Raw genomic sequence first — 25,443 nt, 5'->3', positions numbered from 1 at the left:
GTTAGGTTTCCACCCCAGCCCATAATTAAGCTAAATTATAGGTGCGAAGACCCATAGAAAAGGAGCTAATTATGCATTCCAATACTAAATATAAGCTAATAAAACGTTTTTTAGCAAATTGGGGATTAGACTTACTTCATTGAAACATTCCAAAAATAACATTAATTTACAATACTTTTAGAAATCATATCTTTCTTGAATCCTTCTTATTTTAAAGCTTCTAGAACTGTCTCTGAGTTCTTGGCATCCAGAGAGAGTTTGTTGGGCTGGCTGAATACTACTGCCATTTTATAAATTTATAAATAAATTTCATGTAAACGGTACTAATTTTAGAAATTTCATTAACAAATTCTTTGAAATTTATTTTTAAAATTCTTAGAAATCTATTTCTTGGACGGCATATTGATTGATCCTCGACATCAAGTCAAAGGCTATCGGTTTTAAGAGTTTGTTACGATCATAATAGTAACGCCTAACTCGATTACCTTCCATATAATGTAGTGCATGTAAACGATTTGATACCGATAAAATTTAAAATTTACCGGTCAAATAATATAAAATATAAACACTCGATGCGATAATAAAGATTATAATTGTTATCAATTTGTGGTATTGATACAATTAAAAAGTCCTTCAAATTTTTCCATGATGTCCATTAGAATTAGATATAAGAACCTTTCACAGGGTGGCACAATTGATGTAGTCCTGTCAAACGTCACTTGTATAAATATTCCTCCAATAAAAAACGAGCATTTCCCTCAATATTGTACATTACAAAGGGAGAGACCCTCTCCTTAATGTCATCTACACACAAATTTAGATTGGTTCTGCTCATCCCAAACAAACCCCATACCATAATCAGCCAAGCAACTTAATTTTAAACCTTAAATGCTTCAATAAGATCACCACATATATCCACACTGTCAACCACTTTAGCTGGCATGTTAATTGGACAGCAGGCAGCAGCTGACATATGTTAGTTGAACATAAGCTGAGTAGTCTGCACTACTGCTGTGCTGCATTCGATTTAGTGACACACTGATCACCTGATTTGGTTACAAATAGAAAATGACAATGAATTTCTTATTACATGACTCATGTGATGTTTTCAAATATGATCTTTAAATTTGGGACAAAAACAAGCCGAAAAGAAAAAGAGCCAGATAATTGGACGATTAAAAAGACATAAGGCTGCAAAATTAGAAGTCTGGAAAATTTGTCATAGTCTTTATAGAGGTCATACCCTTCATCCAATGCAAATAATAGGTAATGTTTTCGATTATTTCTAGACACATTCTTTAGTACCTTTTAGAGTATTTATACTAACTATTGTGTTGGTTCACAGAATAATACTTTTGAAGGTAATTCATTGTTATATTATATCTGTTCTTATTAAGACTCGAAATTAAGTTGAATATGTTTCCAGTATATTGGCATCTATCTATCTATCTATATGTACTGTCACAATGTTCCTTATCATCCGGAAGTTGTAAAAACTGAACTGCAATACTTTATCAGGATCATGTCATCTTTGTTGCCATTTACACCTCCTATAGTAAAGAGACTTTTGAGTTGGAAGAGGGGAAATGGAGATGAAGAGGATAAATGGGCCGAAAAAGCAGTAAAATCTCTAGTGAAGAAGTTGAAGAAAACTGGAGGTGAGTTGAAATATTCAGCCACTCTAAAATAGTTTAAAGTTATGATTTTTTAAACTATTTATTTTCAAGCTTGACTTGTTGCTCCACATGATGTATTTTCTCCGATTGTACTATCTATTATAAGACAAAATGTTGGTCAAAGGTCATTGAATAATGCTATGATTTTGATTGCAAAATTGATTGAAAATTATTTATATTTTTACTATTTTCAGGTCTAGATGAACTAGAGAAGGCTATCACATCTCAAGGACCAACTCTTTGTGTAAAGATACCCAGAAGTTTGGATGGTCGCCTGCAAGTTTCTCATCGAAAGGTAAGATATTTAATTAACTTTACAGTGAATATTGAATAAGTATTACAGTGGACTGATTTGTGGTTGAAATCGGTGAAATTTTCACGTTATCTTTATCTTACCTTTAAGTGCGTTTTAATTGCGGCCGGAAAACGATCAAGAAAGGGCGATGTGTTACAAAGACAAGCTTTTTAATTTTATCTTAAAACCTGATTTCGAAAACTATACCGTCCATATAAATTACTCTTTTTCCAGGGTCTGCCACATGTCATATACTGCAGATTGTGGCGCTGGCCAGATCTTCAGAGTCACCACGAACTACGTGCTCTTGATTGTTGCGAGTTCGCCTTCCATCTCAAGAGAGATGAAGTGTGCGTTAACCCCTTCCACTACCAACGCATTGAAACACCAGGTTAGTCTGATGAAGATGCATATTTGTGTCTTTTGTATTTTTATAAAATTGAAAACAAAATGTATAATCGTGATATACATATCTAGTTTACGTCTGCGGCGATGACTCTATATATATATCCGATTCGAAGAAGTTGTTACGTCATCTTACAAGTGTATCAATACAACTTGACAATGCAGCTGACCCCGTGGATGCATCCCGCACAGTGAAAAGTTTAGGTGTCCTATTTGATCAATTCCTAACATTTGAAGATCAAATAAATTCAATTATCAGTTGCTGCAACATCCATCTGAGGAACCTTCGAGTTATAGGCTCAAAGCTTAACTATGATCTAAAAAGACAGCTCATTCACTGCTTGATCTTTTCAAAACTAGACTACTGCAATGGACTCTTATACGGTTTACCCGATCTTCTCATAAAGAAACTCCAGAAGGTACAAAATTCCTGTGTTCGATTCTTGTTTGGTTGGAAAGCTATCAAAAAATGGGACAGTGTCACTCCATTCCTGAAAAAAGCCCATTTTCTTCCAATACGACAACGAATAGAGTATAAGATTGCTCTAACCGTGTTCAAATGCGTCAACAACATAGCGCCGGAGTATATCACCAAATGTATTGACATCAAGAGTCAACCTGTACGTGTACTAAGAACTGAAGAAGACTATTTCCTCCTAAATGTTCCTCCTATTTCAAACTATAGTAAAACCGAGAGAAGTTTCAGCTACTGCGGACCCTCTGTTTGGAATCAGCTTCCTTATCAATTGAGAACACTAACTGATGTCGTCTTATTTAAAAAGAAACTGAAAACTCATCTCTTTGAAAACGTATTTGTATAAGTATCATGTATTACCTTTCTCATAAAATCCATACTTCATAAAAATAAGTTCTTATGTACATGTTACTCATGAGTCGCTTTAGATGGTTTGAACTGAATCTTTGGGTTTTGAGTTCTTTATGGCTATAAAGCGATGTATAAATTCCTACTTATTATTATTATTATTATCTGCATGACTTAAACAACTATGGCCGTGCTCATATAATGCACACAACCTTATAGTGTGCTCAGCAGATATTTACCTCCGTAACCTAGTTCCGGTATTTGTGGGCGGGTTTAAGGGTACCAACCACCATGAACTAACCACAACTAACAGTTCACTACCTGGGGGAGGCCTGGAAGCGGTAGCTACTTTTTTGAGATCAAACACATGCGGCCCGCCCCTGAGGCTGCTCACTGAGCCTTTGCACACGCACACACATATTCAGTATTCAGTACGATATACCGTAACACTCTTAACAAGGCACAGGCCCACCTTTTTCTTCTGTAGAAAGTAATATGTTATAACAAGTGTAAAAGAGTTGTGACTCATCAGAGGATTGTTTTATTGCTCCGGCCTGTTTGTAGATAACATTAAGGAGAAGGTCTCTCCCTTTGTAATGTACAATATTGAGGGAAATACTCGTTTTTTATTGGACGAATAAATACAAGTGTCGTTTGACAGGATTATATCAATTGTGCCACCTTGTGAAAGGTTCTTATATCTAATTCTAATGGACATCATGGAAAAATTTTAAGGACTTTTTAATTGTATCAATACCGCAAATTGATAACAATTATAATCTTTATTATCGCATCGAGTGTTTATATTAGGGGTGGGCACGGATAGCAATATTTTTGGGTGATGTCATGAATTTTTAAACGGCCCTGTTTTTTGGGTAAAGGGACCTCCAAAATGAAAAAATAACTTGGTTTGGGGTCAAAAAAGCCCAAAATAAATATTTCCCGCCCCGTTTTCGGTTAGCGGGAGGGTCATTTTTGACGTTTTTGACTAAAATTGGCTTTATTTAATTCATTTTCACCTTTTACACCTCATTGTTACCCATGATTGTGAATCATTATTGACAAACCAGGTAGGGTTAATGATTTCAGCCATCTAAAAATTTTCTGAAGATCCCCAGGGTGCCCGTATCCATGGAAACGGGTCGTTTTGAAAAACATTTAAGCGAAATCAGCCAAAATGTTTGTTTTTACCCCTTTTTGCCATTCAAAGACTTTTAACATGGCCAAAAGTACCAGAAAGACCATTATTGTATATTGTAACTTGTATGCCAACTATAAAAGGTATAAAAACATGATGTTAGGTGTTTTAGTGGTATTTTTGGGCCTTAGCAACGCCTAGCAACGGGGCGTTTTAGGCATTTTAGAGGTTAATACATGTCATTTTAATATCTTACACTCTATTGTTACTAATGAATGTTGATTATTATTAACATACCAGGTAGGGTTGATGATTTCAAGCTTCCAGAGCTCATCTGGAGGCATATTGGGTGCCCGTAACCATGGAAACTCGTCTTTTTTACGAAAAATTGAGATTTCAGTGAAAATTAGGGTTTTTTATAACTTTATGAATTATGATCCATAAATATTATACTAGTTATCCTTTATAAACCCTATGACAGTTGTGTATTGGGAGATAAAATGGTAACTAATGTCTAACACTTGAGGGAGATAAGTTTTCCCACTATTTAGGCCCCTAGCAACCCATAGCAACGACGATTTACATGCAAAATAAGGCATAAAATACCACTATTTGACCCAAAACTGCTGAAAATTGACCTGGGTCATGGTAACAACGGTTTAAAACAGTAAAGTGATCACAATTAAACTATTGATGTTAGGGTTCCTCACTATGTAGGCCCCTAGCAACCCATAGCAACACCTAGTTACGTGAGTCTTGGTCGTACCTTCAATACCGATTGTCTGTAAGGTATGAGTGCCTTTCCTAACTTGCCAAATCCTGGCAAATCCAGTAACGTGTAGATCCTTTAACAGAACTCATGAAAGTTATGGTTGCAGAATCCCCATTCACACTGAGGACCTCCCTTGGGTAAAATGTATCCTCAAACAGCCCTATTACACAGTTTTTCTTCTTACATGGCAAACTCTCATCAGTATTACCAAACTGAACTTGATCTGGATTACCATGACCAATAGAATGGGGCTGTAAGGGTTCTCACTGCTCTTCAACAACTCTGGGGCTTTTCTGATACCGGTTTAGCTAGCCAATTGTTTAAACAAGATCTTGTAGAACGTGTGAAGCTTTACATTTTGTAATAACTTCCACCACCTTGGTTTCTTCATACAGCAAGTCAGCTTCCTGCTGGAACACACTCTTGAGTGACTGCTTCTGTTCCCCTTCAAATTTGAATGTCTTAAAATGTAACTTACAAACATCGACCTCGTAAGGATGGTCTTCTGATCGAATTGATACAGCCAGTATGACTGGAGGAAAGGAGGACACGAACAAAAATCAAGCGATGTCAAATCCTTTGGGTAAGTTAATAGGTCATGATATAGGCCAGGAAGGATATGAAGTAGACGTTCTGGAGGCTGCTATCATTGGCTATCAGGGTAAAAGTCTTGCCCCAGTAAGTGTAGAGGATCTCCCAGTTACCAAGTCAAGCCCCAGAGTTATTGAAGAACAGTTAGAACCCTTACAGCCCCATTCTATTGGTCATAGTTATCCAGATCAAGTTTAGTGTGGTGAAACTGATGAGAGTTCGCCTCCTAAGAAGAAAAACTGTGTAATAGGGCTGTTTGAGGATACATTTTACCCAAGGGAGGTCCTCAGTGTGAATGGGGATTCTGCAACCATAACTTTCATGAGTTCTGTTAAAGGATCTACACGTTACTGGATTTGCCAGGATTTGGCAAGTTAGGAAAGGCACTCATACCTTACAGACAATCGGTATTGAAGGTACGACCAAGACTCACGTAACTAGGTGTTGCTATGGGTTGCTAGGGGCCTACATAGTGAGGAACCCTAACATCAATAGTTTAATTGTGATCACTTTACTGTTTTAAACCGTTGTTACCATGACCCAGGTCAATTTTCAGCAGTTTTGGGTCAAATAGTGGTATTTTATGCCTTATTTTGCATGTAAATCGTCGTTGCTATGGGTTGCTAGGGGCCTAAATAGTGGGAAAACTTATCTCCCTGAAGTGTTAGACATTAGTTACCATTTTATCTCCCAATACACAACTGTCATAGGGTTTATAAAGGATAACTAGTATAATATTTATGGATAAAGTTATAAAAAACCCTAATTTTCACTGAAATCTCAATTTTTCGTAAAAAAGACGAGTTTCCATGGTTACGGGCACCCAATATGCCTCCAGATGAGCTCTGGAAGCTTGAAATCATCAACCCTACCTGGTATGTTAATAATAATCAACATTCATTAGTAACAATAGAGTGTAAGATATTAAAATGACATGTATTAACCTCTAAAATGCCTAAAACGCCCCGTTGCTAGGCGTTGCTAAGGCCCAAAAATACCACTAAAACACCTAACATCATGTTTTTATACCTTTTATAGTTGGCATACAAGTTACAATATACAATAATGGTCTTTCTGGTACTTTTGGCCATGTTAAAAGTCTTTGAATGGCAAAAAGGGGTAAAAACAAACATTTTGGCTGATTTCGCTTAAATGTTTTTCAAAACGACCCGTTTCCATGGATACGGGCACCCTGGGGATCTTCAGAAAATTTTTAGATGGCTGAAATCATTCACCCTACCTGGTTTGTCAATAATGATTCACAATCATGGGTAACAATGAGGTGTAAAAGGTGAAAATGAATTAAATAAAGCCAATTTTAGTCAAAAACGTCAAAAATGACCCTCCCGCTAACCGAAAACGGGGCGGGAAATATTTATTTTGGGCTTTTTTGACCCCAAACCAAGTTATTTTTTCATTTTGGAGGTCCCTTTACCCAAAAAACAGGGCCGTTTAAAAATTTGGAAAATTTGCATTTTCGTGCCCACCCCTATTTATATTATATATTATTTGACCGGTAAATTTTAAATTTTATTGGTATCAAATCGTTTACATGCACTACATTATATGGAAGGTAATTGAGTTAGGCGTTACTATTATAATCGTAACAAACTCTTAAAACCGATAGCCTTTGACTTGATGTGGAGGATCAATTAATATTCAATATGCACTCCAAGAAATAAATTTCAAAGAATTTGTTAATGAAATTTCTAAAAATAGTGCCGTTTACTGGTTTACATGAACTGTATTTATAGATTTATAAAGTAGCGGTAGTATTCAGCCAACCCAATAGAGCTAGTTGGTTATTTTAATCAAGGAATGGCACAATATGATCATTCTTAAAGTGAGGTCCTAACTTATGTAATTAATTAATCTTAAAGTCTTAACGTTTTAAACCAGCTCACTCACTTACGTATTAAACCAGCTCACTTACTCACTTGATTATATTTTGTAAATATACCGTGTTTGGACCTGACTACTTTATTACTTAATACTAATAATATTGATTTAATTTGTCTACCGCAACCTCTTAATATTAACCTCAATTAATAAAGTATTTGACATATTTTATCTCCCTCAGTATTACCACCGGTTTTAGTCCCTCGCCCTCACAACCTGGATCATTTTGCTATAAAGTCAGAGTTCAAATCTCCGGGAAACAACCTGCTGGAAAACCAATACTCTCCTGGATCTCAGAGTGATACCAACAACAACTTCTCCATGTCAGGTTAATTAACGCTAACGATTTAAGTTATTATTAGTTAATAGTTATATTAGTTGCTATTGTGGTTTTTAAGTGGGTGTTGTTCGATTTTGTTTACTTCATTTCATTACGTCATGTTTATTTTCCAAAATCCAAGAATTATTCTTCCACCCCCACATATTGGACCCGTTGTTTCTGTCATTGAGATCAGATATTTAAGTGATATCCTCGCGAAATGGAGTAGCGTTCTTACATAGTGGGCATCAATGTATATATACTTACTGTCGCTCTGAACCTTTATTAGTCTACTTACAAATTAACATATTTAAAATAAAACTTTTGTACACTGTCTTCTTCTGATCATTAGTCACCTTGATCCCGAAACTTTTCTGATTTCTAAGTAGGGCAGCCAAATACCGAACTGTCAAAATGGGCCTAGTCTGACGTTGATTTGCCAGACTTGACTAGACTTTGACCTCGGAGATCGGTCGAATGAAAAGCATTGTAAACTTGAGCTCTTCTTCACCATTTTTTGCATTAACATTAGAATAAAATAATATGGCATATCGTCTGCATAGTTCTCAATGATATGCCCGGTATGTTGTTCAGAAAGAGCTTCAGTCGAATTGTTCCTATTTTCCTTTGAAGTTTACCAAAAGCCAATCGGGAAATGTGACTTTGTCCGTTTCATGCGTTGGATTTAGTGCTGAACAAAACGCTCAGAAGACTTCTTGATTAAGTTTCTTTGCGAGGGTGACTTAAATTCAGGACAAGAGGAGCTCAAATAGGGAGCATGGATGTGACCTGGTTCACCACTTACTCACTTACAACAGACAAATAATCAGTTTGCTCCTTGACAGCCTGACGCTCATAAACCTTCTGACGTACACGTCTTAATAATAATAATCTTTATGATTTAATGTTTGAATAATTTACACATATTTTACTACCCCAAAATAAGTTACTGGAAAATTTCCTTTAATATGACTATAATATAACAAATGAATTATGAACATATTATAATATATAATATTCAAATAACATCATCATCATCATCATCACACTACAAAGTAAATTTTCAGAAGATTGCATGATTGCAAGGCTATTCTTTGCTCGTACTCTACCTCTAACACTAACTCCCCCACAGTTGAATCTCCACCCTCGTACCTGTCCTCTCCGGAGCCGCACTCTCAGCCGCCTCCCACCGCTCAGCCCCCCACTGCAGACAGTATCACTTCCTCACCGCAGAGTGTTATCCACAGTCCCATGACTCCGGACATCAGGCCTCCAACCTCTCCTGCCATACCTCACCCTCTTACTCACCACAATATTCCTGCAGGTACGTTTGTTCGCTTATCATGGTCAGAAGAATTTAGTGACAGTAAAACCACGATTCACCGTACAGTTTGGAAAAAGAAAATAGTACGGTAAATCAGGGTTTCACAGTCGGTTTCTCTCTGCAGAGTATTGGTTAAAGGAGTTATGCCTTCTGGTTCACAAGCAGTCAAATAAGGATTAGACAAGGGAAGTGATGAGCCTGACTAGCTCACTTCAGGGACCCATTTATCAGTCGTATTTTAAAAGATCACGTGATACCCAACTAATAATGTAGAAATTGTTGGGGAAAGGGAAGAGATTAGTAATTTGGGGTTTACGGTTAATCCGGGTACGGTAAATCGGGGTTTTACAGTATTATAAAAATAACAAATATGTTTCAAAAATGGTTGAATTAGCGACAAGGGATTTATCACATATCCCGCGTATTTGTAGATGAACTTGGCAGAATGTGTCTCCAGGAACCCATTGATTGTTCGCATAGAGAGATATAGATACGATCACCGGAACCAAGATTAAGACAGTGTTAGCGATTAAATCGGATACTGCCACGTTTTGTATGATCCTAACCGAGAGCCTTTCCATTTTTGTAGCCTCATAATGGTAGACTGTTGAGTAAATCACAAGACTGTTTCCGAGAAGTCCCAGGAGAGGAGATGTGTGACACCAGACTTGTCATAAAATATTAACTAATGTCATGCCTGAAAAACAATGAGATTTGGGTATTTAATTCTTGTTATGCATACAGAAGAGTACTGAAAAGAGATTAAATCAAAACTATACTAACTAAGGTTAGACTGACTGGTGTTAAGTTTGACTCAAGTAAGTGAGAAGAGAAGGAAGCCACTGAACGCTTAAACAATAAACGTGAGCACCATACTCATAAATTAATGAGCTTTATGGCCATTAAAATGGTTACTGAAGGTTAATGTTGCTGTTTTAACACTTTTACACTCAGTGCAGATAAAGTTAAGACTGCGTGTAAGTTGTACTGGTGATGTAAATATTTTATGGGCTCAGCCCATAAAATAGTCACATAAAAATGACGAATGGTTCACATATATGAGACTGAAATTATTGAAGTTTCCAAATGAACAGAAGTATGACTACAGTGCACACTAGTACCAGTTATACTCGCAGTGGGCACACTAATGATGTGATAGATAATATAGATCAGTACCACGTGATCTTCAGTGCCACGTGTGCTACAATACCATTTGTAACTTATCGTTTGGTATGGTCTAACACTTAGCTCTACTTCTTTCGGAATGAATCATAACTATTGGTCTATTCGGGGTATTACCAATGGTAATGATATCCTCCAAGTCTTTAGTAGCTCCAACTCTTTAGTAGTCCCTAGTCTTTAGTAGTCCCTAGTCTTTAGTAGTCCCTAGTCTTTTATAGTAGTCCATAGTCTTTAGTAGTCCATAGTCTTTAGTAGTCCCTAGTCTACTCGACAATACTATTACCAATGACAATTTGTTCATGATGCTAAACAGTAAACTCCCCCAACGAGCAGGGAATGAGGGGAGGTCATTACTATGTATATTTATATTGGTCTAGTGGGGATAGAACGACTCAAGTTTGGGTAGGATATTTTGATAGGCACAAACCCTCAAAAACTACAAACTTCACGAGTACGAGCTGGGGTTGATAGATCCTCAAGATTTATTTTTTAATATCAGGACGTCAGTATCCTTAAAATTTATGGTGTTCTCAGAATTTGTGATGTACTTGGAATTAAACATGTAGTCTTCATATGCTCCAAATTCAAATAAGCTCTCTGATTAAATATATTTTATCGTTTAACAATCATCTTATTAAGTGACCATGCCCTTCCTTATATGAGCAATGAGCCACTTCATATATGAGACCTGTTACGGAACATACAGTCAGAGTCTTAGCTTCAAGATAAATACCAAAATCCTTTTTATCAGCTGGCGTTAAGTTTAATTTCATAAACTTTTGCTGGAAACTGACATAGATGCAAAATATTCGAGATATACAAATTTTACTCCCTCTTAGTCCCTAGTCTCTCGTTGTCCCTAGTCTCTCGTAGTCCCTAGTCTCTCGTAGTCCTTAGTCTCTCGTAATCCCTAGTCTCTCGTAGTACCTAGTCTCTCGTAGTCCCTAGTCTCTCGTAGTCCTTAGTCTCTCGTAGTCCCTAGTCTCTCGTAGTCCCTAGTCTCTCGTAGTCCCTAGTCTCTCGTAGTCCCTAGTCTCTCGTAGTCCCTAGTCTCTCGTAGTCCCTAGTCTCTCGTAGTCCCTAGTCTCTCGTAGTCCCTAGTCTCTCGTAGTCCCTAGTCTCTCGTAGTCCCTAGTCTCTCGTAGTCCTTAGTCTCTCGTAATCCCTAGTCTCTCGTAGTCCCTAGTCTCTCGTAGTCCCTAGTCTCTCGTAGTCCCTAGTCTCTCGTAGTCCCTAGTCTCTCGTAATCCTTAGTCTCTCGTAATCCCTGGCCCCCCTTATCCCTAGTCTTTCGTAGTCCCTAGTCTCTCGTAATCCCTAGTCTCTCGTAGTCCCTAGTCCCCTCGCCAATGACATTACCAATGACAATTTCTACATGTTCTGACACTAAACTCTGTGTCAATATTAGCGTAAGTGAAGTGTCTATTACAGTATTACGTCTCACCAATCCCGTATTGGTTATTTTCGGTTGTGAACATGTTATCTACTAGGCTAGATTCACAATTCTGCTGAATCGCATAAGTGTTATTGCGATAAATTCCGCGTTTTACTAATGTTACGCCATATTCGTCTGTTGAATAGGAAGTTTACATCAAATGGTGTGTGTGAACAAGGCTTAGTTAAGCTAGTATAATGTTATAATTTAGTGCCTAAAGGCGACTAGCAGATGAAATTACCTTTTCTAAATATAATTTTACTTGATTATAACAACTCGTGACGTAAAAAAAGAATTAAGTTTCTGATGAGATTGGCGAATAAGCTGGTCTTACATTTTTATCTGTATTGTCGTCACCGAGATACTCCGATCGTTTTTGTCCTGATGACTTAATTCATTTTGAGTAATGCACGGAAAGCCGGAAGCGTGTTCATAAAACTAAGATGCAGTATATTTTTGAATTTTAATCAACTGTAATTTACTTATTAATATATATTATATAAATTATTCAAAAGGGATCGTCACATGCAGTGGTCACCAAAATAATTTTCATTAAAAAAGGTAAAATATTTCAAATCGAATTATATATCTAGGTGAATTTATAACGATCATATCGAATTAGTCTGCTCAATTTATCATCTCACCTTCACTATAGTGGCTATAGATTGATTACAATGCAGCACTGTGTTCAAGAGACCTACCAAATACAAGGATTACATCACTATATACACTGCAGTACTATTACTACTACTAGTAGCCGCTACTATGCAAATATCTTTACATCGTACTGAAGCTTGGTACTTAGCAGCGGCTCACTTGCTGATATTGTCAGTCTAAGTGAGGTTCAATTATTTATAATGATTGATGCGGTCAAATACTCATGTTTTGTTACCCTCACTCTTGTGTCATTTCTATTTTCGATACATTTGAAGCTTTACAAATCCTAAATATGGCAAGAACTAATCAGCAAAATTATGATTTCATAGAAGGTTCCAATATCAGCTTTCAGTACCTACCTGAACATGATAATTTAAACGGTAATTTAGTGTTTATGAGCTGATATAATCACGCTGCTCAGATTGGGTGACTACGATTATCGTTAAATAGGTGAAAGTGGCGGTGACGAACTTGTCATTACGTATCAATGTATCTTATAGAGACTGAGCCTCTGTCTACTTGGAAGTTTGCCCTTTGAAATGGCCGCGCCACCAACTACATGGTGCACTTTGATACCTATTAACTGTACTGGCTACTGGCTACACTGGCTTGTTAATCGTTATCCGTAGACACCTGTGTCTCGACGATAGCATTATGTCACATTATATCAGCTGGTGTGTTATTCAACTACATAAATTATACGAGAGTTTCAGAAGCTTTCAACCAATTTGTGTTAATCATCTTTAGTCTAGGAGATGTTTTCTGCTTCGTAGACAGTACTCAAATTTGGCAAACTACTATCTATTCTCATTATATTCCTTTGTTCGAGGATAATTGCAAAACTTCTAAAACTATGTGCCGATCTTTTAAAACGACGATCTTTTTAAACGGTACCAGTTTTTAATCACTTTGATTGTAAAGTGTTCGACTGAATATCTGATTGAAGAAAAATACTGCACTATTAACCCGAATTTAAGGATACTTAAAATTAACAGTTGTCCTTGTTCAGAGTTCCAAGCGATACAATTTGTGGAGCCCAAGTTTTGGTGTGACATATCCTACTACGAGCTGAACAACAGAGTGGGGGAGGCTTTCCACGCCAGTGAGAGTAGCTTGTGGATAGACGGCTTCACCGACCCCAGCAACAAGTAAGATTTTATATTGCTATTCTTGTAGCCAACTCCAAAACGATGTTTGCACAGTTAATACCTAAATATAGTAAACTCTCTCTCTCTCTAACTAAAAGTGGGGTTGATGATAGCTTGAGGTAGGTGGGCAGATTGGTAATCCCCTGTCTCACGCCAATACAGCTCGGTTAATTATCTGTACTCAAGACCACCTACACCCCTCCAACTATCATCCATGACCACTCCGACTAAGTTTTAACACATTTTGTTACATTTACGACTACACAAACACAAGACGCTATAATTATTTATACACTCAGTAGGGTTACCTGGATGTTATTTCAGCCGGAGATTCTGTCTGGGCCAATTAACTAACATCAATAGGACGTCTCCAGTCGAGAAGTGCCGGAAGCAGATAGGTTAGTGTGAATGTCAAGTTTCGAGTGTTAATAACTGACTGTTACTACAACATGTGATCGTGTATTCTCCGCTTGTCATGTTTTCTCTCTCTCTCTCTCTCTCTCTCTCTCTCTCCTTCTCTCTCTCTCACACAATTGCGACCGGCTCTAGCTAGGCTCTTGTCTAAATATTTGTTAGGAATATGCTCTTGTATTCGCCGACCAAGGGATAGGTTACATAAATGGATTTTAGGAAGGCTGATCATTATTTTTCTCCGGACTGTGCCGTCAGCCAATAGTTGCTGAGAGATTACCTAGCTTGTGGCGGCACCTCTGTGCCATGTTCAAACAAGTGTGCTTCGATTGCCAAAAATGAATAACGATTCCTGTAGGCGTCACCGTACTGTATTACACATAACACTTTCCGTAATTGTTTAATAAGTATTAGGTCATTGTTGGAGAATGGGCCTACTGTCTTGCATTATCGATTAAAGGGTCTTCTTGTCCGTTGATTTGTCTAATCCGTGCCGCGCATATGAATATTCAGATTGCGCGCGCATGTACGACTTTGTCAACAGGTTCGGACCCAGACGATCCAAACCTTACTTGGAGTAGGCTAAAAAGGTAATAAAACTTTCTAATCAGGAAGAAATATGGCTAATTAAATGAGAAAATTGTACTTCCATGTGCGGGTAATAGTACAGTGGTTCACAGCCGCTCTTCTCCGCAACTGAAAGGATCGGAACTCAGATGAGTGTTCTCCCTATAAAAAGACTTGACGTAACCCGAGTTCGGTCATTACTACACGATTAGCCAATAAGAATGGCGAGTGTAGTCCACGTGACGTATTTCCGTCCAATCAGAACGGCAGATTATCGTGTCATTAGGCTGACGAGACGCGGCCGGACGGGATACAGGGCCAAATGTAATCTCAAAACGCTCTCACTAATTCCGAGCCTAGTCTATGAGAATGGCGTACTTTATTTTGTTATCAGATTATGTATTTCCAATACTATTCCAGCCCTGGATACACATGCTCTCACATTATATCGGGTAATGGTTAGCCGGGGCACATGCTGCACTGGAACACAGTAGTTTTGAGGGAATGTGCGTGCGAGGAGGCCAGCTAGCTATCTAGCCAACAGGGTGATGTATGTAATGTCAAACTATCTCAGACATTGAATTGTGTTGTAATTAACGCCGGCGCCCTCCTCACGTAGTCTAGACTCCACATCACAAACAATAGAGCAGGCATCTGAGCTTACTTCTTTCTATCCCGGGTATAGTTATCAGGGAAAAGAGAACGATTCATGGTCTGAGCGATTGTGAGTTACAATGCGCCCTGCTATGTACTGCACAACACTATAGTCCAGTTAGTACCGCTTAGACAGATGTCGATAGTTAACATGAAGATCTTTTGTCCACCATGTGGCATACTTGACAAGTTCGCCGGGGGTTATCTTTCAGTCAATCATCGATTATATAAACATGCTGCACTCAGCCACAGACACTGGAAGCTGTACAAAATTCCGGCTGATTCGGGAAGGGAGCCCTTTCTCGCAGGAAATTAATTAGCACTCAATGAAACTGAGAGGAAAACACCTAACTTTTACCTTTTTGTATCGGCGGTCCCGGCTTATTACCTAGTCCACAGCTGTTTGTTTAACATATCAGCTAATCAACTCTTTTACATGGAAACCCCCCAAAACAGGAGAACTATTAGGTAATTTAATATATTATACAGTATTATTATATAATATGTGTACCACTGGAACCCACAAAGGTGTGTTTTGATAGGACGGTGGTGTGACTTACTCCCTGTGTGAAGTCTGCACAGTGTATATTGTGACACTATTAAACAGTTGTTATAAAGCGTTTATTATACTGATTGCATCAGGCGGAAGATAGAAAACTTCAGAAGTTGATTTCCCCTGACTAGGATTTGTGACCGTAGCCGGGGTAGTTATTCTCCTCTCCCTCCCTCGCCAGTGTAATCGCATCATGTCAGCACAAAATATCACTACCCGATATATTATATTTGAAGCCCTACCCCGGCCTGAGACTCCGGTGGATCACAAGTCTCGATCCACTGGGATTATTACATGTACTATATCCTGGTTATACCTGAAGTACTCGTGATGCGTGTACGTAGTCATTAGCCATATTCTATAATCGTAGTATTTAGTCTTTATCTGACAAATGAAGGCTTTGTTCGGCCTTAGAGATGCTGTCGGATGTACCTGACATTTTGAATCAAACCGGTCAAGACCAGACTGCAGAGAAAAAACATCGTTAATTTTAAAGATTTTCCGGCCAAGGAACACCGAATATCGTTACTTCACACCTCCACAGCTCGGTCTTCTTTCCCAACTTGTAGCCGTATTTTAAAAGTAGAGTTCCCCGTTCTATACCATAACCCTGCTTTGCATTGCCAGCTTTACCTGGAAAGTGGTATATAGAAACCAAGATTTCATAATTCTGAACTATCTTGCCTACATGGGTTAAGGTAGGTATAGTTTAACAGGAGAGGGAACGTTTCTCTTAAAATAGAAACTTGGACGTCAACCAATATCTGAATATCCTGTCTAGCAGTAATTGGTGTAAAAACCCAATTATTTCTGAGCTAACTTCAACTTTATTCCAGGTAAAGGTATCCACCTGCAGTACGTACAGGGTGAGGTGCACGCAGTCTGTCTCAGTGACAGCTCCATCTTCGTTCAGTCCCAGAACTGCAACCAGCGGAACGGCTGGCACCCCAACACCGTCTGCAAGATCCCCACCGGCTGCCATCTCAACATCTTCAACAACACCGAGTTCGCTAACCTTCTCTCCCAATCAGTGAGTACAGACCTGATAATTTTAGGATCTCGCCATAAGTAAGTCTAGAAACTGGGAGAATCTCTCTCACTAAGTTTTACGAACGAATGGGAGCTGCAATATGTATGTGAATGTTGGTAAATTGCTGACGTCAATTAACAATTAGACATGTTTAAAGCAATAATCTGCCGTTTTTCTTGAAATCACAAGTTCCATCATGTGCCGCTATTTAAAACTTTGCCTACATATTTGGGAAAAATTTACTGATTCATCGAGAATTAAGGGACTTGATTTAAATGGTTTGATAAATGATGTGTCAATTGATACAACAATGAAGCTGCTTTAAGCTGTATAGTTGAGCAGCTAAAGGGATCATTAAATTTCAGTATTAGAAATAAAGCGGCCGGTTGGGTCGCGATGTGGGGTTAATTGTACCGCCTCTCTCACGGCTAATGGTTTCTGTCTGGTATCGAGACACAGTTTAACGACGCCTCTTCCCCAGCTTTTCTAACGCCTCTTCCCCAGGTGGGTCACGGTTTCGAGGCGGTGTATCAGTTAGCTCGGATGTGCACGTTCAGGATATCCTTTGTGAAAGGTTGGGGAGCGGAATACTCGCGTCAAGATGTCACTTCAACCCCCTGCTGGATAGAGGTCAAGTTGAATGGTCCTCTGCAGTGGCTCGACAAGGTTCTCTCTCAGATGGGTGCCCCAAACCTGACGTGTGGCTCTGTGTCCTGAGCGCACTTCCCTACCTCCTGAGTTAGATATATCTGCGAACAGTCGGCTGCATCCTGTTGCTTTCTGGAACAATTGCAGGGTACACGCCACCACTTCCGGTCAAGAGAGAGAGAAAGAAACGAGTCTGGTGACCCATTTTTACACCCTAGCTCTGCATGATTTGGCTCGTGCGTTTGTGTGTGCGTGTGTGTGTGCGTGTGTGTGTGTGGGACTGTATTAGTCTGGTACAGACAGTGTATATATGCCAGCCGGTGGGCCGGCGCTGTGTTGACCTAGCGTTGATAGGTCCGAGTACGTACAGCCGGCTACACTGACCACTTCACTAATCCAGGCGGGACACTGATATAAAAATACTTGTCTACTACCTCTGGTGCACTTCTAACTGATCTCTCCTTCTCCGACTGTAGAGCGTGTATCTCAATCAGCGCCCATTCTGCGCTTACTTTATCATGTACAAGACCTCCATATATAATATTATGAGCGGGACCAGTTCCTGATATGCGATGTTATTGTGTGATAAGATAACATACACGCAACTCTTCGTAGCATGATGTGCATCTATGTTGCATGAACCGATCGATATGTACAAAATACATTTTATAGAATATATTTCTGTTTTTAATTTCTTTTATTTTTCCGCACTGAGGCCATGTTTATGTTAGTTTTATGAAGATGTCAGTCATCCTGTGATAACAAAAGTAAATAACTCGGTGAGCTTGGGTAACCCCGTTAATTTATCAATCAGTGCGTTAACAGTGTGTATACGCTAAAAATGAAAAGTTTCTCCCCTATTCCGACCTGTCACCAAAATTTCAAACACTCTGCTAGGGCTTCGTCTGAAATCTCTAGTCTATTAACTGAATGTTCCGAGTGTTGGAGGGGGCGGTAGTAGTTACACAGGCGGGACGGTCTAACTGTCATCACTTACTAGCCCCGAGCTTGTAAATGGGGGTCTCCTCGGGTCCCAGTGATATAATGGTCATGTCCACCTAGTTCATTAAATCATTTTTCAAATTCGCCAAGATGGTGATGTTATTATAGTGAATCATCTTGATTCAGAAATTTGAGCAAGATTGGACGGTTTGACTTTCTAGTTGTCCCTTTAATTTAACTTTAAGGAAATTGGCCAGTCTAACTTTAACAGATTCAAATTCCAGACGGATGAGGGTGGGGTTTAAGTTGCGGTAAGAATTGTAGTTACAGACTGGGTGGAAATTAAATCTTTCCAAATTGCAAGCTTAGCGACTCACCACTGAGGGCCGAGCAATCAGTTACCAATCAAGAGGCTTCATGAGTTGTCGAGAGTTTTACCCTACGTAATTGTAATACATCCACAATGTCCTACCTTAAATAAAGGGCTGATTTAATGGTTGATTAAACAGAACATATCTGATCTCTATTTCTTTTTTGAAAAGCACTTATTTTAACACGTAAACCTATATTCAGTCCCTTTAAACCTTACGTAAGTATTGTTTACTGCGGTAATATGAATTTAATCCTCTTCGTCGCCGATTTCGGCTTGTATTAATGTATTTTAGTTGTGGAATGTGAATTTTCGTATTGGTAAATCTTTTCGAGACCCTTGGTGATTACACCTCTTCAGCTGTTAATGTTTGGCGTTTGCAACTAAAAATGAAATATTAAACTGCAAATTGGTTTGCAGTCCCTGTACCATGAGGTTGTGTTTAACTTTAAGATGCCATGAAATAGTTAGAATGAAATTTAAGCTGGAATTTGTTTGCTACATGAGTTTATCTCTTTATAAATTGCTTTATAGTAAAATATATTTTAATTTGGCTAAAATGTACGATTTGTTATTTCACTATCATTGATGATGAGCAGCAGCTCAAAATGTTGTTGCTGACAATCATGGGACCATTTTGCGCGGCATACAGCGCTTACAGTTTCTGAAATCTACAGCTGAATTATGAATTAACTAGACTCCAGATATCTCTTAAGGTTAGAGAGCAAATGGTTACGTTAAACCTTATTTTCAACACCATGATTATTGATTCCTGTCACTGTATCAAGCGATCAGCTAGGGTCTAGACTCCAAAGGTTTGCCATGACCCCAATTCCCCCATACCATGTTGCTATAGGTTAATATTCGAGGCTGAGCAAGGCACTACTGAACTGAATGTTGGACCCTGTTATAGCGTATTTAACTACAAGAGGATTGGGAAATGGACACAAGTGCAAATCACAGATTACAACCTCTTACAAAATTTTGAAATGGGGGTGAAATCTGGCAAGACTGCACCGGATTAGGACGCCAATTTCTGAAAGTGAAGATGAGAGGTTGTATTACTATTGTGTATATAGGTTGTTCCATCGACTACTTGCTGTAAAAACGTAGACACTGGCGTGCACAATCACAGTTACATTGCTGGTATTAGCTGTTCCACGACCACAGCAAAGTGGATTGCAAATTTCGCGAAGTTAAGAAGTTATCTAGCTACGCTGCCACATGGCAGCTTTTGAGACGTCTCTCATCTTTTATCTTAAGCATTGTCGGTAAACAGTAAAGAAATTTGTGTATGAACTATCAACCAACCAATTTAATTGGTTGGTTGATAGTTCAGACAATCACAAAGAGCATATTCTTTTTTCAGATGTATGCATAATGCATATTGCATATCAGGAAAATGTGATCCTAACGTTTTGGTTCATTAAAGTTAAACCAGGGATCGTTCTCAGGATGAAGATTAATCCGATCGTGCTAAATCACTCTACACTTGACACCCCCCCCCCCCTCAGTTTCACCTAACCATGAGCCTACTCGTGCTACATGCAATCGGGAAGCGCGAGGGCTCTGGTTAGATCAACCCTAAGTGATTACGTAATACTAATATGTTTACTGGGCGGCGCTCAGCCTGTCATTCCGCCTAATCTCTATTCGGATTATTATGAACATAAATATAATTGATAATAGCGTGGGGTCCCCAGGTAATAATGTGTAAACGACCTCTATAACAAAGTTAAGTGTTACTGTGTACTGGAAGTGGAGGGCGCTCAGCCTGTCACTCCGCTACAAACACTAAGCATGGGGTCCCCACGTGAAGTTTTGTGCTGCGCGCGCCACATAAATATTATATACCTTATCGGACCTTATTTGGACGGACATTACTTGAACGCTGGAGGCCCTAGAGTTCATCTTAATGTCCGTTCAAATAAAGTCCGTCCAAGTTAAAGTCCGTTGAAATTTTTTCAAAAATTTTTCCATTTCGAACTTTTTGTCCAGAATATGACAACTATGAGAACTTTATTGTGCCGTAAGTTAACGACGGAAAGGTTCTCTTTGGTCTGCCGGAGGCACAGAAAACTCTACTAGTATATGATGTTATCAAGGGTCACTTGGCGGAAAAAGTCAACGAAATTATGGCACTCAACAACGTAGTTCATGAGCTAGTCCCCGCCCACATGACAAACTTGTTCCAGCCTCTAGATATTACGGTAAATCGTGTTGCGAAGGACATTGTCCGACGTTATTATAGTTCATATTACTGAGGGAGGTAATGAAACAGTGCTAAGAAAGCTCCACGTGATGTTAAGGTTAACCTAAAATTGTCTAAGATAAAACCGATTCACGCCGAATGGCTTGTAAAAGTTAACACTGAAATGCAGGACCGGGGTAGTTTGATAAAAAAGGTTTCCATAAAGCTAGAAATCACAGAAGCATGGACTATTTCATGCACGAAAACCCATTTGATAAAGATGATATGTGACATTAGACACTGATCATGTACACATATTTTAACATTTTTACTGCTTAATGACTCCTTTTCTTACTTACTGTATAAAAAATGGATTTAAAAATCATTTGCTGAAATTAAAAAAACGTCAAAAAATTGAAAAAAGTTCGGATTTTTGATGGTTTTGAATGCCTTCGAGCGTTCATATTAATGTCCGTTCATAATTATGTCCGTTCATGTAATGTCCGTCCAAATAAGGTCCGATAAGGTAGCGTTAAACTTAACTGGCACGCCAGTCCCTGTGCGCGGTGCTCTTTTCAAGCTTCCTGTACGTGAGAGAAGCGAGCATGATACCAGCAAACTAGGTAAGTGTTAAACCTGCTCCACACTGACTGTGGCCCCTGCCATGCACAATTTCGCAGCGAATAGCCACGAATAGAAATCGCGACGTGGGACAAGTAATTTGGACCCCTCTCGGCTGATTACTTCACAATCACATAGCCACGAGTCTACACGCACTGCATACTGCGTGACGCGCTTGTTTCGGCTTAACGGGTGATACTCGTAGAATATTTGTTCCATGTATTAGGACCTTTCCATATATTAGGACCGTCGACGAGTCCAACTCGGCGCGCGTCCTGGTAGGTTGTAAACCTACAATACTGTAGTCAGAGTTTATTATATTATTTATATATATAATATTGAATATGTAATAACAAATAAGCGCCATGAGTTGGCATAGAATTTTTTGTCTCTGATTTTGATAAATTTGGTACCAAAAGTTGCATTGCCTCTAACTTAGAGTCTAAGTGTGAATAATGCAAATTCACCGTGTAGCACGATAAGGGGCCATCTATGATCTACATAGGACGTCCGCCAAAATCGCAGATTTTCAGACCACCCCCCTGTCCGGGAAAATTTTTTTCCGAATTTTTTGATACATGTACGTTAATTGCGTATCACAAATATCTTCGGCGGCGCGCGCGAAAAGTGGCATGCAACGTATGCCAACGAATTTTCAAAACCACCCCTTTCCCCGGACGTCCAGCTACTTTTAAGAGTACAAATAAAACCAACTTAAATTCATTGTTAATAAAATGTTTGTATCACGTTGCGACCCCCACGGTCGTTTCACTTTATCGTTCTGACGATACAGGGGGAGCCGCGCACTTCGTGCGCGGCGGGTCATACAACGTATGACAATAAAATGTATAGTTATTTAAAATAGACAATAATACATTTAGTGTCGAACAAGTTCAGCACAGTTACATTTAAGTGCTCGTTCAAAATACAGGGATCTAAACTTACAAAGTAATTCGTGTCAAAGGGTTGAATAATACGTTATCAACGACCAAAACCCCCCCCCCCTCGGCTGATTACGTAATATTTAAACGACCCCTATGCCCTAACGAAGGTTGCGCGCGAGTTAAGCATTATTGGATGCACACGGCGAGGCCAAATAACGCATCGCGCTACAAGGCGGAACCCTTGTGTTCAGGTTTTTAAAATTTGAAAATAATGTTCCGTTAAATCTTATGATATTAGTACTATAAAAACAAAAAAGTTTCGTCTCGATGAGCTGATTACGATGCCATAACAATTATTTCATAATAACTGAAACTGTGAAAATTATAGGGCAAAAACTAAAAATTTGCGCGAAAAACGCACGCGCGGCAAACAAGCGCCTTGCAGCATTTTCAATTTATAGCAAAAATTGCTAGTGCTGCTACACGGTTGACGGATGTTACTCGTCTAAATTTCTTCGAAGTAGCGCGCGCCGCTTTCTTCTCGATGGCAAGTGCTACGAAGTAGCGCGCGCCGGGCCAGATCCAGACTATTAACAATGGTCAACTACACGCCTACACGGCGGAATTATTTTATTCACATTTTTAGACAACTTTTGGTACCAAATTTATCGAAATCAGAGGAAAAAATTTGGTGTCAACTCATGGCATGGCGCTTATTACATAGCACATAGACTACTGAGTTTCCCCGGGTAAAATTGCAAAAACTGATTTTTGGTCTAATTAAATAAGCCAAAAACCATGTTTTTTGAGTTAGTTAATTTCGTTGGCACATCGGCAAAATTTGCATAAAGCTAGATAAAAACATGAAACAAGCCGCACATGGCGCAGGACGATATATTAAAATACAGCAAATATGCTGCATGTATTCGATTTGTCCCAACGGATGCTCTTACATTGGTCATCTCCAAGATAGCACCATCATTTCTCTCGACCAACCCTTGACAATTTATCCATCGCCTCCTTTTTCTCCCACTCTACTCTACCGCGTCGGGAAAAAGTTAATGTAATATTGATATAGCCTAGGGAAATCGGGATTGGCCTGCCATATAATTATAATATCCTGCAGCTTATTGAAATTGAATATTTGTAAGAAGGGTGATTTTGAAATTAACAAGAAAAACACTCATCAAAATTATGCTCAAACGTTGAACATGAAATGAAACCAATGACAGTTTATAACATGTTCTATATGATCATACGCCTCAATTCTTAACCTCAAACTTATCTGCGGTAATCCTGTAAGACTGAATTTTTACCTATAATATCCAGCATGAGCTAACTCCATAACATTCATGATTTTTTATTTGAAAATTTGGCCACTTACATTAGCAAATACGCCAACAATTAAATGGCAGTTTGGGAGTTAATCAAAGAAAATCGATTAACTAATGATCGACCTAGAGGTTAAAAGTAGAGGATCAGGTCTTAGCATCTTGCATGGTCTTCAAAGACCATGTGCCGGAAACATTTCCAATTTCAGCAGCAAAGATGGCTCAGAGTCCTACACAGACTCTGGACACTGAAACTCAAAACTCAAAACTCTAATAAGAGTCCATTCAGGGATCTTATGCGGTGTGGATTGTGGCCACATGTGTTACTTTTCATACCTACTATCAGATAATAATAAGAAATTTAATTTGAAAACTAAATTAGGATAATTGAGTTAGGTCATGCTGATTGACGCTTTTAACCAGAAAGTTAGCACTATATGAATAGAATATCAAGGTAGGGAACTTTTTTAAAAATCTCCGACTGTGTTTTGGACAGCTTCAAAATATTATTATTGAATTTCGATTAACAAGATCGTATGTAAAAAATAAGCAGTGCCTTTTACTATCTATAACACTAAACTAAATTCAAACTAAACAAGCATACGCGATTAACAACAAATAAATTAAATCACCAAAATCAACCGGCACAGGTGTCAAGTAAAATTTTGTCCCAAAATAACCAAACCTTCTCCTATCCATACTGTCAACTTTGTTTGACCTAAATTTTACAAAACCTAATATCAAAGCAGATGTATAGAATGAAACTATACCTGGCAGTTGAAATGAAAACAAAAACACAAGAGAGTTATTTTCTGACTGTTAAATCTGGCTGACGAGGTATAACCCCACTAAATTCTGTAGAAACGTGCCTTTCCGATCACAATTTTAACTGCATGTGGTTTGGGGATTTGAGTAACGGGTCCGTGGATATCACTCGAATCAAGCGACTTTCGTCGTTGAAATTGGAGATAAAAATCTCGTACATTGCATGACGAGTATCAAGTTAAAATTCACAATCTAATTCTGTCGGAAGCACGTTTTCATAGAATTTTAGGACACTATATAGCCCTAGTTTACGAAATATATTAAAAATACTGACTGGCATTTTTCGAATAGCTATCCTAGAAACAGTAATGTATCTCTCTGTGACGATATAACGGGTTCGGAACTAATTTTAAGTCTTTTCGCTTGTTATCATCTTCCATACTTCTTCTCTGTTCATCTCTGACATATTTGGAGAACACTGGATATCTAGATGCTACATATCTCAAATTGTTCTTTGATTGGCTCGAGGCAATGCTCGTATTGACACCTAAAATAAGTTAGAGTTGCGACTCAGCGCGCGGGTCTGGTTTGAATAGTAGTTGTGAGGACTGGCTCTTGATCATACACTGTGTGGCTTGATAATGAGCTACTACTAGACTCCGGTGACGCTATCAGCGATCCTGAAACAAGAAAATAGTCATTATTTCAGATTTTTAGCGCCATTAGTATTACAACTCTCAACTTCCAGAAACTACCGATTATAGACCCATTAAGATTGTGCTGAAGAAAACCAAGTCAGGATCCAACTGAAA

General features: G+C 38.7%; 3 protein-coding genes across 18 annotated transcripts in view; 1 reads left to right on the top strand and 2 right to left on the bottom strand.

Annotated features, from left to right (window-relative positions):
* The window catches only part of LOC134811620 (programmed cell death 6-interacting protein-like), a 118,208-nt gene that overhangs the window by 86,346 nt on the left and 6,419 nt on the right, over window positions 1-25,443 (bottom strand). The gene's annotated exons all lie outside the window — the stretch shown is intronic.
* Window positions 1,523-19,399, top strand: LOC134826694 (mothers against decapentaplegic homolog 3-like). Its single transcript, XM_063839180.1, has 9 exons — window positions 1,523-1,658; window positions 1,871-1,971; window positions 2,206-2,362; window positions 7,781-7,927; window positions 9,051-9,242; window positions 13,526-13,664; window positions 13,989-14,062; window positions 16,686-16,879; window positions 17,384-19,399. The coding sequence occupies exons 1-9, from the start codon at window positions 1,523-1,525 to the stop codon at window positions 17,594-17,596; spliced, it is 1,353 nt and encodes a 450-aa protein (XP_063695250.1). The 3' UTR covers window positions 17,597-19,399.
* The window catches only part of LOC134811618 (uncharacterized), a 95,557-nt gene continuing 93,837 nt past the window's right edge, over window positions 23,724-25,443 (bottom strand). For 4 of the 9 annotated variants that reach the window (XM_063818599.1, XM_063818598.1, XM_063818597.1 and 1 more), the window contains one exon: window positions 24,336-25,311. In XM_063818599.1, coding sequence (XP_063674669.1) covers window positions 25,202-25,311 — 110 coding nt within the window. In that variant the 3' untranslated portion in view covers window positions 24,336-25,201. Of the gene's footprint in view, window positions 25,312-25,443 lie in introns of all 9 variants that reach the window. The other 5 variants (XM_063818604.1, XM_063818606.1, XM_063818600.1 and 2 more) reach the window with 3 other exon arrangements.

This window comes from Bolinopsis microptera, chromosome 2, assembly GCF_026151205.1.
Source record: "Bolinopsis microptera isolate Bmic1 chromosome 2, MBARI_Bmic_1.0, whole genome shotgun sequence".
NCBI classification, from domain to species: domain Eukaryota; kingdom Metazoa; phylum Ctenophora; class Tentaculata; order Lobata; family Bolinopsidae; genus Bolinopsis; species Bolinopsis microptera.
The sequence above is the reverse complement of the archived record's forward strand: the minus strand, read 5'-3'. Positions and strand labels throughout refer to the sequence as shown.

Excerpts from the sequence above, each read along its gene's own strand:
- LOC134826694 (XM_063839180.1), top strand. The coding sequence starts at position 1,523 with ATGTCATCTTTGTTGCCATTTACACCTCCTATAGTAAAGAGACTTTTG. Across the intron at positions 7,928-9,050 it reads CAACAACTTCTCCATGTCAG|TTGAATCTCCACCCTCGTAC; the intron begins GTTAATTAACGC and ends ACTCCCCCACAG. Across the intron at positions 14,063-16,685 it reads GAAGTGCCGGAAGCAGATAG|GTAAAGGTATCCACCTGCAG; the intron begins GTTAGTGTGAAT and ends ACTTTATTCCAG.